General features: G+C 33.0%; 1 protein-coding gene across 8 annotated transcripts in view; it reads right to left on the bottom strand.

Moving 5' to 3' along the window:
- The window catches only part of NAV3 (neuron navigator 3), a 623567-nt gene that overhangs the window by 266207 nt on the left and 341073 nt on the right, over positions 1–16287 (bottom strand). For all 8 annotated transcript variants that reach the window (XM_032285065.1, XM_032285057.1, XM_032285074.1 and 5 more), the window contains exons 2-3: positions 10280–10397; positions 9566–9618 (exon numbers count right to left, since the gene is read on the bottom strand). In XM_032285065.1, the coding sequence (XP_032140956.1) occupies positions 9566–9618; positions 10280–10397 (171 nt within the window). The remainder of the gene's footprint in view (positions 1–9565; positions 9619–10279; positions 10398–16287) is intronic.

Below are 16287 nucleotides of genomic sequence, written 5' to 3'. Positions count from 1 at the left end.
TAATATATATATATTTATATATATATTTATATATATAAAGACCTAAGGTTACATATAACAACTGATTATTTACCAAATTGATAATTTCATTATAAAATTTATAAATCATTATTTGTCTCACAAAACTACTCTCCTAGTTACACAAGAGTTTATACACCTGCCACAGAAAGAAGGAACAAGTGTAATAATTAAATAATAATTCTTACTTATATTGCAAGTTTGGGTGTAGGGGAGGAAGAAAGAGAGGAGCCAAATTACTTTTTTAAAAGAGCAATCTCAACAAGAATCCATCAAGTTATTTTGTGAATATCAACAAAATAATTTTAAACTTTATATAAGGAGTCAAAAGACCTAGAATTGCCAACAGAATATTAATGAAGAACAAAATTGGAGGACTGACAACACACCTTCATGACCTACATGAAGTAAGTCATGTAATCAAGACAGTAATTAAGACAGTGTGGGTTTGGTGCAAAAAAATGGGAAAATAAGTAGTGGACCAGAATAGAGAGCCCAGAAGTAGATCCAGGTTAATAGAATCAATTGATATCTGACGAAGAAGCAAAGGCCATACAATGAAGCAAAGATCGCTTTTTCAAATGAATAGTGCCGGAAAAGCTGAAAAACTACATGCAAAAAATATAAACAAAAATAGATGCAACACCAAATACATCTATAAAATCTATAATAGCTGTCACATCTATAAAATAAATAATTGATAAGCTGAACTTCATAAAAAAATAAAAACTTATGCTCTGTAAAGCACAGTATAAAAAGAATCAGAAAACCACAGACTGGCAGAAATATTTGCAAAACATACAATCATAATCCAAAGCTTACAAAGAACTCTTAAAACTCAACAAGCAAACAAACAACCTGGCTCTTAAAACAGGGGTCAAAGACTTTAACAGACACCTCATCAAAACAGACATAGTGTTGACAAATAAGCATATGAAAATATACATAGTTCCACATCATATGTCATCAGGGGAATTCAAATTAAAGTCCCAATGAAATGCCACTACAAATCTGTTAGGGTGGCCCAAATCCAGAACACTGACAATACGGAATGCTAGTGAGGATGTGGAGCAGCAGGGATTCTCATTCATTTCTGGTGGGAATGCAAAATGGAACACTTTGGAAGACAGTTTGGTGGTTTCTTACAAAACTAAGCAAATGTCATATGATCCATCATCTGCACTCATTAGTATGTACCCAAAGGAATTGAAAATTTAAGCTCACACAAAAATCTACCCATGGAAATGTGTAGCAGTTTTCTTCATAACTGCCAACACTGGGAAACAACTAAGATGTCCTTCAGTAGGTGAATGGATAAATAAACTGTGGTACATTCAGACAGTGGAATACTATTCAGCACTTAAAAGAAATGAGCTATCAAGCCATGAAAAGACACAGAGGAACCTTAAATCCATATTACAAAGTGAAAGAAGCAAATCTGAAAGGGCTCCATGCCATATAACTCCAACAATGTAACATTCTAGAAAAGGCAAAATAATAGGGACATTAAAACAATCAGTGATTATCAGGAATTGGAGCACAGAGGATGTGTAGGGCAGTAAAACTACTCTGTATGATACTACAATGGTAGACAAACTTCATTATACATTTGTCTCTATGTACAACACCAGAGCAAACTTTAATGTGAATCATGGACTCTGGGTGATACTGATGTTTCAGTATAGGTTTATTAATCATAACAAATATACTACTCTGTTTGGGGATGACGATATTGCGGGAGGCTATGCATGTGTGAGGGAAAGGGGTAGATGAGAAATCTGTACCTTTCTCTCAATTTTGCCGTGAACTCAAATTTGCTCTAAAAGCTGTAGTTAAAAAAAAAATAAAGAGGGGGAGGAATTGGAGGAGGAAGAGAAGGTAAAAAAGAGCTGAAGATCCAAAGACCTAAATTCCAGGCCTTATTTTGTTAAATTTATTTGTTAGTAAGTCTAAAGGCAATCTGACCTACACTACATAGACATGACTCCAAACCATAAATCTTCCACATATTAAATAAAGGACATAGATCATCTCATTGAGACATAGTTCTATTACAGGTTTGCCATGATGGCTAAATGAAAAGTATAAGCAAAACATCTACAACAGCACCAGGTATATACCCTTGACATTCAGTAAGTAACTGATGATGACATTGTTGAACTTCCAGATCTTTCTCTAAAATTGTATGTTTCTGTGTAATGATTTCCCGGTATTTCCTGTTACGTTTGAAATGTGGCTAATACTAATCAGGTGGGAAATACGATTTTTCAAAGTTTAACAAGGAATGTCAATATTTCTTTTCTGTGTATATCCATACAATTCAGTGTAACTGAGTTAAAATAATTTAATTTCATGAAGGAACTAGTTTTGGCACATCTACTAAATTCCAAAATACTTATCTAATCAAAGATAAATTTTGCAAATTATTGCACTGAGGTTAAATGAACAAGATTTTCCCTATTTGGTTTATTCTTTTTAATTATTATTGAAATAATTTTAAATACATAAACTATCATATTTTTTCTGATAGGATTATCAAAATTCATATTTAAAATGGCCTCGGATTTTAATATATTGTTTCCAGAACTAAGATTGTTAAAATTGCCCTATCGTTAAATATTTTTTCACTGATTATTATAACTGACAATTTTATTAAGTTTGGCAGTAGGGGGGCAATTGAAAAAGACAGAGAAATAAGTTATTTAAAAATACCAAATTATTAAATGTAAAAAGCTAAAATTATACAAGAATTGTTATGAAATATGTCTTCAAATACCATGTTTGATTGTATTTTGTGTTTACAATAATATTGGTTTACCAGTAGAAAACAATTTGTAGCATTTTAGGTACTAAAAAAAAAATCAGGATAAAGAACATGCCAATTTTTATTAGAGTGGTCAATGTTCAAAGATATAATAGAAATATCAACTATATTTTGTAATGGTTATATATGCATATATAAAGCTTATTAATGTCCTTAAAATTATGTCTTCTCTTCACAAAGAAAAAATCTGTGATTCAAACAGGTTACTTTATTCCAATTTCTATTTATCATGTTAATTATACAAACAAGTATAAATATTGACAACGATAAGAAAAACATTTAAGCTATTTATAATATAAAGTTAATGCAATGAGGTGTTCTTGTATCTTTAACTTTTATTTAATTTCTAAATGGCAGACCACAGAATTCCCATAACAAAATGATTTCATGTTGCTATTGTTTTGCTTTGTAAATTAGACACTAAAACTGAAGAGAAATCATGATCTTTGGCATTTTTAAAAATCAAGGTACCAAATCAGAGTTCCAAATGACTTTAGAGTTCATCTGTCTGGGAGCTGCAGTGGCTCAGGTCAGTTGTCCTGACGCTTGAGTAGGCGAGGCTATGCGTTCGAGGCCAGCCTGGGCAACATAGAGAGCTCTCATCCATTGGAAAAAAAAGAGTTCATCTGTCCAATTTCCTCATTCCAGAAATGAGCAGAGGCCCTGAGCATTTACTGAATGCCTTTTCCTGGGTCACATATGCAAACAACACACTGTCTCTTAATGCCTCCATGTTATGTCAGTTACTTCATTTGAACTTGACTAGTGTCTGGAGCAACCTCTAGTGACAAGCAGATTTAAAAACCATTTAGGTGATATGCTAATCACTTAAATATAAATTCCCTAACACTAACAGTTTATACATATTTTTGCAAAGTTTGAGTCTCTGTAAAAATAATGAAATCATTAAGAAAAACACAAAGTTAAGATTTTCATTTAGTATTTCTTGATAGATCAGAGCTCTATTTATAGTAAAGCATTTGTCTTCATTAAGCTATCTTTTTCTGGCCATTCTAGAAGATGAATATTTTCAAAGTCAGGGGATCATGTGACTAGACTAACTTAGCAATATTCCACTCCTCTGAGTCATAGTGCCACAATCTTGCAGTGTGCCATCTACAAGACTTTATTAAACCTTTAAGAGCATTCCAGTATTTTATCTCTTCCCTATTTGGTTAAGAACCTCATCTTCTTATCTTAACTTAAAAAAAAAATCCTTTAAAAGAACAGTGATTACAAGCAGTAGCCGAAAACATTAAAACTTCAAAGAACAGGCTACTGATAAAAGCATGGGATATTTTTACTATTAAGAATAGTTTCACTTTCCAGATAAATATAAACAAGAGAAATAGGATCAAGAAATCTCTATCCCAAATGGGATAAAGATGTGAAATCCATAACAGTAATGATTCTGGGAGCCACAGCCCTATGAATTAAATAGGTGGAAAAGACTTAAATCTAATTTTCCAGCTACTAGGAATTAAAAAGGAGTTGGAATTAAAAAGGAAAAACTTTAATTTTCCAGCTGCTAGGAATTAAAAAGGAACAAGAGGCCAAAAATGTTCATATCAGCAAATTGTAAACAACATATATGTTATACTAAAAACTTAGATTGAAGGTTGTGACTGGAAAACAATTGAGCTATTATGGTAAAATAGAGCCAAGAAAGAGGAAGGACAAGCTGTGAACCATGTTTGTCAGATTCTTAGCTGTCTTACATAGCCTAATACTTGGTTTGCAACTATTTCACATAATCAGATGTCCTCATTCCTCTGTGCATTTGTGAAGATCCTTAAATATAATGGTCTATTTTAAAATTTTTAAAAATTGTCTTTGAAACAACTTTTACCCTACATGTCTAACATTTTTGTCTAAGAACCTTGCACTTGTGTCTCTGCATTTCAAATAAATGTTGGGCATTTTTTGTTTTGCTATTTTTAATTTGCTGGGCATTTGGGACATTCCTGGTATTTATAGTTTACTAATTTATCTCCTCATGTAAGCTCACCAAAGTTGGGACATGCAGTATATATTTTCAATCCTGATACCACCCACCTAGGAATTACTCAACAGGTGCCATTCACATGAGTAACTTCATCTTTGGATGAAGTTAAATTTAGTGTTGACTACGCTCCAACAAACTAAGTTCTGTTTTCCAGGACCAGTTTAGTCTCAAGCTCATTAAAGAAAAATAATCATGACTTTGAAATTTAGGATAAAGATGAATCACAATATCTCAATAGTTATACTAATAAACTGCTAAAAGCACGAATTCATATTTTTCTTAAATATGTGCTCTTTGGACTGTGTTATTCAAAAGAATTATTGTTGAGATTATATAAACACATATTATATATATATATATATGCACACACATATACACATATTATATATATAGAGAGAGTTGAATTTTCTTTATAAGGCACACACACAAATATATATGTTAAACTTTTCTTTATTATAAGGTAACCATTAGAGAATCACATAAAAAGAAAGCATGTTAATATTATCTAAAATTCTGAAGTTGTTATATTAATTTGAATTCCTCTAATTTCTATTTAATATACTTTCTTTTCTACTTTGAAATTATTTAGTATATTTGATATACACAAAATAATATATATAACACTTATGTAAGTTGTAAAAACAGAATAATATAGTGCATTATACCCCACAGAAATATAATTCTATAAGTAACTTGCCTCCACTTATGTGTTTTTTCCCCGTCCCAGCCATAACCTTTCAGTGATAGCTACTATATAGAGATTTCTGTTTATACAAATGTTACATATATACTTTTTTCAAGTCTCTGTATCTTGACCCAGTCATAACCTTTTATGACATGATACAGAAGCAAATGCATCCCCATTATTTTCTAATATCAAATCTTCCACACAGACCAAACTTTCCTCCTCTTCTACTTCCTTTAGGAATTGGTATAGTCACTTACCACTTCATTCCCCTGGACCCTTTCCTCTCCCTCTACTGCTTCCTCCTTCTGTGTCTACTTCCCCCCTTGCAAAAACTCTCCTCAACTCTTCTTCTCAAGCTATTTATTTTTTCTTCTCTAAGACTGACTTAACAGGACACTCTTAGAAAGTTTATTCATGACTCAACGGATATCAGCACTTCTCAGCTACTTCTTAACACACTATCACTCTACAGAAGATGTTCATATACAGGTAATCAATGCTTATCCAATTACCAGAAATAAATATGTCATTCCAGTACACCAGCTATTCAGCTACACAACATTTGACAGCACATGACACATTCTGCACATCTTACTTTGCCCTAACTTGCTCGAGTACTCCAAGTATTATAACTTGAACTACTGCATCTACTCTAAGGATTAGCAGTCCACATCTCTGATTCTGTTCCTCAACCATAGTCTCACTGGCTCAACACTCTTTCCCTTTCCTGACTCCTACACCTCTATTATATCAATATTTATATTTCCTAGAGTGAAAAACCTCAGCTTTCTTCTACTGTGACTTTATGCAGACCTCCTGTAAGATTCCATTTTTGTCCATGGCTTCAACTATTACCTATTCTCTCAGTATATTCTAACCAACACTGTTTTCTGACCTTCAGAAACACAAGTCTAATAGCCTAAAGTTACCTCCAAATTGATGTTTGAATAGATACATCAAGCTCTACATGTTAAAATACAAATTCACCACCTACCCCCCTCCACCTTTTTAAGCCACTTTTTCTGCTTCTATAATAATTATTTTGTTTAATGGTAATCACTTACCCATGCAGGCTAAAATATTGGGGTCATTTTAAGCTCCCTGCACTTACTATCCATCACCCAAATTCAATGAGACACCAACAGTTACTTACTTTATAATCCCCATAAAGTGGGTAATCTTTTAAAATATTTATATTGGATCATACCACAGCTTTAAAAGTCTTCCAAAGGCTGCCTGACTGAGTTAGAATACCACACCAACTTCTTACTTGGGCCCTACACTATCAGGCTTCCTTGTTCCCTTCAAACAACTCTCCTTGTGCTTAATCCACAGTGGTCTTCTAACTGTTTGTGGAATGTACCAAACTTACTCCATTCTCAATCCTTTTTGTTCTTGCCTACGTAACTGTTGCTGTTATTTATCTAAACATTTGCTCCTCCAATTCTCAAGTGTAGTTTATTCAAATGTTATTATACCTTGTACTTTGAGTGCTCAGTAAATATTGATTACATGTGAATTATCTGGCTACTATGAAAATTTATCAGTACACTGTAGATTCACACCACGAAAGGCATCCTCTGTTCTTAAAGGCTTAAAATAATTCAATAAAGGTTAGCAAGTTTAAATTTTAAATTAAAATGATTTGTGTTCAAAAATTGTAGCAGACCTAATTTTATTTTATCTTTTGTTATTAAGCACCAACAGCAACCAAAGGCCACAGAAGATCAGTTATACAAAGAGAGGTGGCCAAAGAAGTACTATGAGCAAGTATGCCACTCACTGTTACTAATGTGGCACCTCCCAGTGTTATGCAATCAAGGAACAGGCCACATCCTGTTTGGAATAGATACATGAAATTCATAAGCCTAGTCAGGCTTTGATAATCATTTTTCCTTTACTTTCTTGTCCCAGTTAAAGTCTGGAACTTGTATTCACTAACATTGCTTATGCAAATTCTTAAGAACAGAGGCAAAAATAAGTCAACCAAAAAAGTTACGTTTATTTCATATGTAGTCTTCTGAATCAACACATCGAGGGCATGCCAATTTCAGATTCAAAATTCAACCACATCTTAAAGAAATGAGGATCTAAGTCATTCTTAGTCAATATTCAACATGATTTCAACTAATACTTTTTGGCTGGATAAACTACCTTTTTTATAGCATTTGCATTCCTCAGACTTTGGTCTTTCTATTTTGTTTTATCAGAAGTGGAAATATCAACATATCATGCATAATAGCTGTATCATGATATTTTCCAGTTAATAAAAATAAGAAGCAACAACAACAACAACAAAAAACAGAGTCTGAAACTCAAGAGAATCTTTTCACACATTTGTAGAATCTCTAGGTACAGCTGTTTCAGATCAGCAGGTAAAAACAGCATCTCTATTAACCATTGTTATGAGCTTCGCAATTTTTTTTTTCATCACTGAGTATAAGCTCGCCTGTTGATTGAATTCTCTGTAATTCCAGAATCAAATTGGAATGATAGCGAAGTAGGTGAGAGTTTCTAGACCTAAAATGTTTTATATTATTCATCACTTCCTCATGGTAAAAATAATGAAAGCAAAAGCAATCATGTTGAGTTTTTAAGAAACGTAATTATGGCTTTGGGGGACTGTTATGCTTTTTAACTGAAAGCCTTGAATATCTTTTAATAGGCGTTAATCCATGCATGTGTCCTTTACAAAGTTTGCAGTGATACTATTCTGCATTGCATTTTAGTTGTTTAATAAATAATGTTCATTTACGTATCTTGTCACATTCTAATTAATTTTCATTTTACAGATAAGAAAGCTGAGGTTCAAAGAAGTTACATATTTTTATCAACATCACACGGCTTATTACTGTAGCAGGGTGTAAATGTATTACGATTTGGCTTGTTCTCAGTAAAACTTCAGAAAACAACTGTAATTAATTCCCACAGGGTCATGTTTGAGCCCAGAGTAATTAGATCAGGAAATTTGCTTAAAATTGAACGATTGTATAGAAATCCTTTCTTTTATAGTGATTTTTTTTTTGCAACCGCATACACAGATTCATGACATTATAATAGGTCCTGGAAGTAATTATTTGAAAAACTGACATGACAGTTAATCACTATTTAAAAATAAATTCTGTTTATTATTTTGGATTTCAGTTTTTCGACATTAAGTAAAGCAGGTCAGCAGATTTTAAAAGTTAATAGGTGTTTTCATTCTTACAAGTCTGACACTAAGAACTCACTAAGTTCATTTAAAATGCCCATTCTGTGCTGAAGAGTTTTGGAGAAAGCTTTCTCTTGCGGATTTTGGCTGTCATTCCTGATTATATCTGCTTGATGTAACTTTAGTTATGGCATTTTATATTTCATGTTTTCCTATAAAACTAAGTGTGGCTTTTAATTAAGAAACAGGTTTTTATCTCGTAGTTGATTATTCTTTGATTTTATTATAAAACTTTAAGTTTTATTAGTTGATAAAGATAAGAGATAGGTGGGGGAGAGGCAGATTTCCAGATTGAAGGCTTTCTGGAAGAGATTGTGAATCATATCTCAAAATCGGTCACTGCTTAGCAAACTTACAGCAGCATGCCTTGAGAACTATTTCCAGAAGTGTTGAAGAGTCCATGTGTTTGCAGTGGACTTTGTTATGAACAAAGGAAATACTATTTATATATATTTAAAATGCATATCGCAAGGCCTGTTCTTTAAGCCAGCTGTTCAGACAAAAATAATCCACTTAAAAGTAGAAATGAAATTTACTACCATTAAGACCCATGTTAAATTAAATTGTATAGAACAGCAAAACAAAAAAAAGTGAAGCATCTAATAAAACATCTGGAAATATGTAATGTGTATATAGGAGTCACTTAATGATACTGATGTGTATAAAGTGAACCCACACAAATACATATGAGAGAATGGGATCAAATGGTTTTTTAGACAAGCAGGAAGACATGCAGAAAAAATAATATCCATTTACAAATATAATTAATTCTGGAAGTGGAGATCAGCATTACATATTGAGAATAAATATGATTCTTACCATCTGAGACTGACTTCTAGGACATCCATTGATATCTTCAACTTTTTCATTTGCTAAATCCAAGAGATAAAATAAAAGAGAGAAAAAAAGAACGACATGCTTAAGCAATGAAGTGAAACACACACACAAAAACAGGAAAAAAAATACCAAGTAAAAATGCTCCTGCTACATATATTCTGTCTTCCAGGCTGTGTACAAGAAGACACACTTGTTAACAGCCACCAATTCTATATGCACAAATCCAGCAAAAAAAAAAAAAAAAAAGAAAAAGAGTGAGAAGGAAGTTGCTGCTAATTCTTTAGCCTGTGCCAAATGACCAAATGACTGCTGACATGAAACCTTTCAAAATTGTCCCTGCTGGATCAGGATACAGTTTCAAGGCATCTCAGCATGTATGAGTTGCTCCAGCTAATGAAATGCGCACATGGGAGACACATGGTTTAATGAAGCATTCATTTCTGACAGTTCAATTCAAATGATTCAATAAAGGTTAGCAGGTTTATGTATATATAGGTACAGTCCTAGTTATTTAAAATACGGCCAAACTGCCTTTTTCAAACATCCTCACATCAACATTTTAATTAAATCAGCGGAGAGCTACATGAATCTCAGAGACACATGGACCAGTTCAGTAAAACATTCAACTTAAATTGTGCCTTAACAAAGAGATGGGAGCAGAGAATTTCATGCTTTCTTTCAGAAGACAGGTCTTACCAATAATCTGGATGATTTCTGCTAGGAGTACTCCATCTGCAATGTCCTGTTGCAAGTCCTTGATCAGCCGCTTGTGGCCCGATTTCGCCAGGTAGTGGTTGGCCCAGTCAGTGTAAATCTGTTGACCAGAGTGAAGGAAGAAGTGAGATGGGGTGAGGGAAAAGAGAGACAATAAAAATGCTGAAGACAAATGCTGGATTCAAAGGGAAGCTATTCTGGATCACATTCCAGTTTAAGAAGTCATAGCTCTAAAGGAAATAGTTGTAAAGTAATTTTTAAACAGCTCTTTTCCTAACTTATCTCTCATTTCAAAGGGGATGATTCACTCTCAAAATTAAGGGCTAGTCACTTGTGACAAAGCAAAACTTCCCTCCTGAATGACTACTGAGGAAATTCCCATTGCAAATCAGTTTAGGTTTTCTCTCTCTTTCTTGTTTCTGTTATTTTGAAAACAATTCTCCCTGTTCATATTTTTTAAAAAGCCACCTGGACTGAATTACATAGAAACTTTACTATAAAAATTTGTGTTTCTCTGAGAAGACTATTGAATTTGTCATGTGAGATACTGTATGTAACAACGTTTTGGCATCATTTTATGAAATAATTGCAAATACTTTCCTGTCTAAGATATTTTATTTGGATTGTCATCTTCCATTTAAGCCTCTTAAAACATGTTTATATGAGAGAACAGAGGCAGTAAATGGAGTTATTACATAGAAATTATGATGTAGAACTCAGAAGTGCATTGTAAGGCACAAAATTGACAATTTGACATAGAATACAGGTGTCTTTTCAACAGAAGATAATGATATACAGAAAAGCTGAAACTACACAAAAATTTTACAAAAATAAAACATTATTTTTTTCAGTAGAATACTTACTAATGCAATTGCAAGGGAAAAATAAGCGTGAAGATTTCAGCTTCATGGGTGGTACATATGGATATAGTAGTGGATTTATTACAAGGCAGCTGATGATGTGATGTAACAAAAAATGAATATTTGAAATGAGAATAGAAGGAACATAAAAAACATGCTTGTAAAAAGTATTATTAGAAGCACTGGAATTAGAACTGGGAATAAAATAGAACCTGAGCATGAGAAATTAGAAGAAGGACCTTCCTTGCAGAGGGTATGACATACGGAAAAGTAGAGAGGCAAAGAAAGCTAGGACACAGCTGTAAAATCTATAGTGGAGGCAGAATGTCTAAAATTAGGGAATATTAGGCTAAGAAGATAAGTTGCATTTTATTGTCATCAACACTGAATGCCAAGCACATTATTAAAAACGTTTTAAACATTTCTAACAAGCAAATTCACATTTTAAAAAGTAATAATAAATCAGAAATATAGAAACTAAAAGGTGAAAGTCTCCCCCAACTTCCAACCCTGTCCATTTTTGAATTTGGTATGAAGAGTTCTTGAATTGATGTACCTATACCCCACTTCACGCTATACCCCATAACACATGCACACACACACACACACACACACTGTCACACAAACACAAGATGACATTTTTAAACAATTCTGTCTCAAATTTTACATATTATTTTGCAGTTTCAGATTTTTATGTAACAATATTTTAACAGCTTTTCTAAGGAGCCATTTCATTTATATTTATTTATCTCATTATTTTAAATATTATACATAATATCAATCTTCCATTGATATTTAACTTGATTAAATATGTTTCTATTGCATCTAATGTTGTAAGAGACACCCTGATACGTGTATCTTTCTGAATGCATATACTAGTATTGTTATATGGCAAAAACCTAGACATGGGACTGCTAAGCATTTTAAATGGATCTTGGGTCCAAATATCACAAAATTACAACACAGAAGAAAAAGTATTCCTTTCTATCAGAAAATACAAAGTAGTCCTATGGGCATCAGAAGACTAATACATATCTGGTGATGATTAAGTTTCCTGAAAGATGTAAACAATTTGAGGCATCCAGTTGCGTAAGAAAAATATATGTGACAGTGAAATTGCAACTTCTTTTATTAATATCCATGATCTCCATGTTGAAGATATTGAAGGGTAAGAACAATTACTTGCATAACTATCTCCTGAATTAGCACACAAACGCATGATTTTTAGGGAGACGCTTTTATTTGGTGCTAATTTTTCTAAATTAAGATTTTATTATATTTGTATGATCATACTTTTTTTGGTAAGGGTTTTATACTGCTTAGAATTTAAAACATTGAGCACACTGCCCTTCTTTACACATCATTTAAATGACATAATTGTTTATAGCCTTCTAGTAGAAACTTCAGTTTGAGTCAGACTTGAGCTGTGCTGATATGACCATAGACAAAGAGTAGGGCCATGGGTTGGAAAAGGATTCACAAGGGTGAAGATAATGAGTTCTGGAGTCAGACAGATCTGACTCCAGACCACTTATTAACAGTGGGACCCTGTTACAAGTTACTTAACCTTCAGATTCCTCTTGTAAAAAAAAACACAAAAACCTCTTGTTGTAAAACAAGGATAATGATAACACTTATGTTATAGGATTGTGCCAGGACTCAATAAGATAGTCACAAATATAGTCATAAAAAAATGCTTGCTATTATTATCATCACATGGCATCAGTTTTATTTTGCTGTTATACCTAACAAATACTTGTTAAATGTATAATTTCACAAGGTTAAGAAAATTGAGAGAGCTGGCATCAGAAGACTAAAGATATTGTACTTACTGCTTCTGACACTACTCCTATCACTAACTCTGCCTGCCTGCTAATTCACAGGTGTCATGAATCTGTCTACCATCTGAACTCGGGGAAATCTAAGTAAAAGATTAAGGCTGTCGTAGTCTCCTCTAGGCCTGTAATATCTCTATTGTGACACCACTTCTATCAAATTGTGTTGCACTGGTTTTGTTTTATGATGCCATTAATTATACACAAATACTTATTTAAATAAAAACAGAATGATATGTACCAAAAGTAAAAATAAGAATACTTTCACTCTCCAAATGCATATCAACAGTTCCTTAGCCTTTATCCAATTTCCTCTTGGGACTTAGGTGAGAAAACAAATGGGAGGCCAGCTAATTGGCTTCAAGAGACCTTGTTGGTAATGCCTATGTTTTAGCTCACATTTTTTATTTGATCCAGTACTTCTTTCAGAGGAATCCCAAGCTTAAGGGCTTTCATATGTCCAGCATCTCTAATATCTGAAACTTTCCTCAGGCCACAGTTCTCACTTTACCTGCAATCAGTGAGAGCAATTACTATATAAAGAAATTTCAAGTAAATGTTCCACCTTAAAAATAATTCCTGTACACTTTATTTAATCCTTCTATTAAACAGCTGTGGCTTCCATATGTAAAAGATACTTGACTTGAGATCCTCCAAGGAAATGACAAGAGGAAACCAGTGCCTTCCAAAAAAATATAATCTAGATGGTGAAATATTTCAAAAATTACAAAGCAACATGTAAATATATTTTAAAATGTTATATACAAACATATTTATATCTTTCAAAATTGCATATTTGTAAGCTGAATAAAAAGGTGGAAAAATAAATTGTGTCTTTAAGGAGACTTCAAGCAAAGGACACATGGTATATAGATGTGTTTAAAACTCATCAATAAATTTACTGTAATGTTCTAATTAGAGAGAATATAAACAACCTTGTCAACTGTCATTAGAATGTGTTCTTTAAATAAATACAACAGGATGGTGAAATCAGGTCCTGAAATTGGATTTGAACTCCAAAATTGCCCTTGGTTCATTATCACAAAAATAATAATCACAGTATTTAACCTCTTAGCTTCAGCTGAATGAGTTACAAAATGTGCAGTAATGTATTTTGCAGGATTATGCTATGAATTAATTATAGTGTTTTTGGTGAAGAAATTGGTATAATTGGGAACAATATCAAACTAATCATAATTCAGTGTTTAGTAATTTTTGTAAGAGGCTCATTGAGGATTTTAATCATGAACGTTCTGGCTACAGCTTCAAATATGATTTATCTCTAAACATCTGAAGCCAGTCTTCAACTGTTTTGATGAACTTTAATGTTATGAATATACATATCATCCCATCTAATCACTTAATCCTAAGAAATTCAGAAGGATTAGTGAGACTGCATTTACAAGAGGACTACTTAGAAATTCTAGTACAATTGTATGCATAATCATTCACTTATCATAATAAAAAATGATGAAAATTAGAGGTATCATGGTATATTTTACATTTATCAGTCTGAACTTTAGGGCCTATTATGCAATAGTACATATTCTTTGAGGAACAATTCACATTGTTGGAATGTCTGCTCTGCCACTTAATGTTCATGCAGACTTTGACTGAACATTTATTTTCTCTAAGTTCCACAGTATTCTTGTCTGTAAAATGGCAATAACATTATAACCTACTGAGATGGTTTGGCTTTGTGTCCCCACCAAAATCTCTTGTTGAATTGTAATTCCCAGTATTGGATGAGGAGCCTGGTGGGAGGTAACTGAATGATGGGGACAGATTTCCCCCTTGCTGTTCTTATAGAGTTCTCATGAGATCTGGTTTTTTGAAAGTGTGTAGCACATTCCCCTTGGCTCTCTCTCTTCCTCCGGCTCCCACCACCTAAGATGAGCTTGCTTCTCCTTCACCTTCCACCATGACTGTAAGTTTCCTAAGGCCTTCCTGGCCATGCTACCTATACAGCCTGCAGAACTGTGAGTCAATTCAATCTCTTTTCCTTATAAATTACCCAGTCTTAGGTATGTCTTTATAGCCATGTGAGAACAGACTAATACCTCAACTGATGGAATTATTGTGAGGCTTTAATAAATTCATACTTTGGAATATGGCCTTTCACTTAAAATATACATTTGCTACATGTTAAATATTATTATTTGTAGCTCACTGCTTTAATGTGAAATATATTTCCATTAACTATGAGTTGATTAATATTATGAACCATTATTGTTAAACTCTTAAATCTTAGATATTCATCCAAATATAGTTTACCTAACTAAGGAAAATTGCTGGAAGTTGTAATGACTTCATAGCTTCATCATTTGCCTCTGTGATATTTCTTTCACAGTGCTCATGTTCCATTATAAATACGAAGATGAAATAGAAGGCAATGTATATGACACCATATTGCTCTTCTGTGGTAACTGCTACAAAGAAGCAACATCAGAAGAAGATCTACTCTGATTTTCCATGAAGTCCTAAAGTTTTGTGATGATTTTGTTTTTAACTACTGGCAGTATTACACACCTCCTTTGTCTATTACAGCAAGCTGTTCCTACATTTTTAAACCGCCTAGCACTCAGTTATATAAAAATGATTATGACTATTTTTGTTATTCCACATAGTACATTGAGGTGTATGTGTTTCAATGGGATAAAGTAACTTATTTTTAAGAAATCCTAAATAATTGAAGATGTGGGGAGAAGAGACAAGAGAAAGACTGCCTTTTCATTGAAGATAAAATTGTATTTGAATAAAAAGACAATAACCAGTAATCTGTTTAGAAAATATTATGAATATAATCATACTATTTAAAAATATTAGCTGAGCTAATTTTAACACTGTACTTATTTAAAACATTATTATTTTCCTTCAACATTCAAGCAGTAGCATTACATTTCCATAAGTACTGCTCCCTGGTATGTCCAAATTACTGTCTTTGTAAAGTTAAATAGGTTCTTCTAAGCCATAACAGAAATTGTGTTAAAGACCAAGAATTTCTATAACAATAGCTGAACTTCTATATCTTAAAAAGCAGCAAAAGAGTAAGCATATAAAGTAAAACCAGTAATCTATCTTAGGAAAGAGTGACCAGTGAGGTAAATGTTTTTCCTACAAAAAGAAAAACTAGTATAGGGAAGAGAATTGGAAGGAAATTGAGTTCTGTAACAGGCCTAAGAGGTTACCTCTCTGGGCTGAGTTTCAGTGTAGCATTTGGACCTGAGAATGGAATCACACAGCACAGCATTGACCACAACAGTATAGGAAAGCATACATTTTTTTCTAATCCCCT

The sequence above is a fragment of the Sapajus apella genome, unplaced genomic scaffold, assembly GCF_009761245.1.
Source record: "Sapajus apella isolate SASKATOON/1434 unplaced genomic scaffold, GSC_monkey_1.0 scaffold2, whole genome shotgun sequence".
Taxonomy (NCBI): Eukaryota; Metazoa; Chordata; class Mammalia; order Primates; family Cebidae; genus Sapajus; species Sapajus apella.
This window is presented reverse-complemented; position numbering and strand designations above follow the sequence as displayed.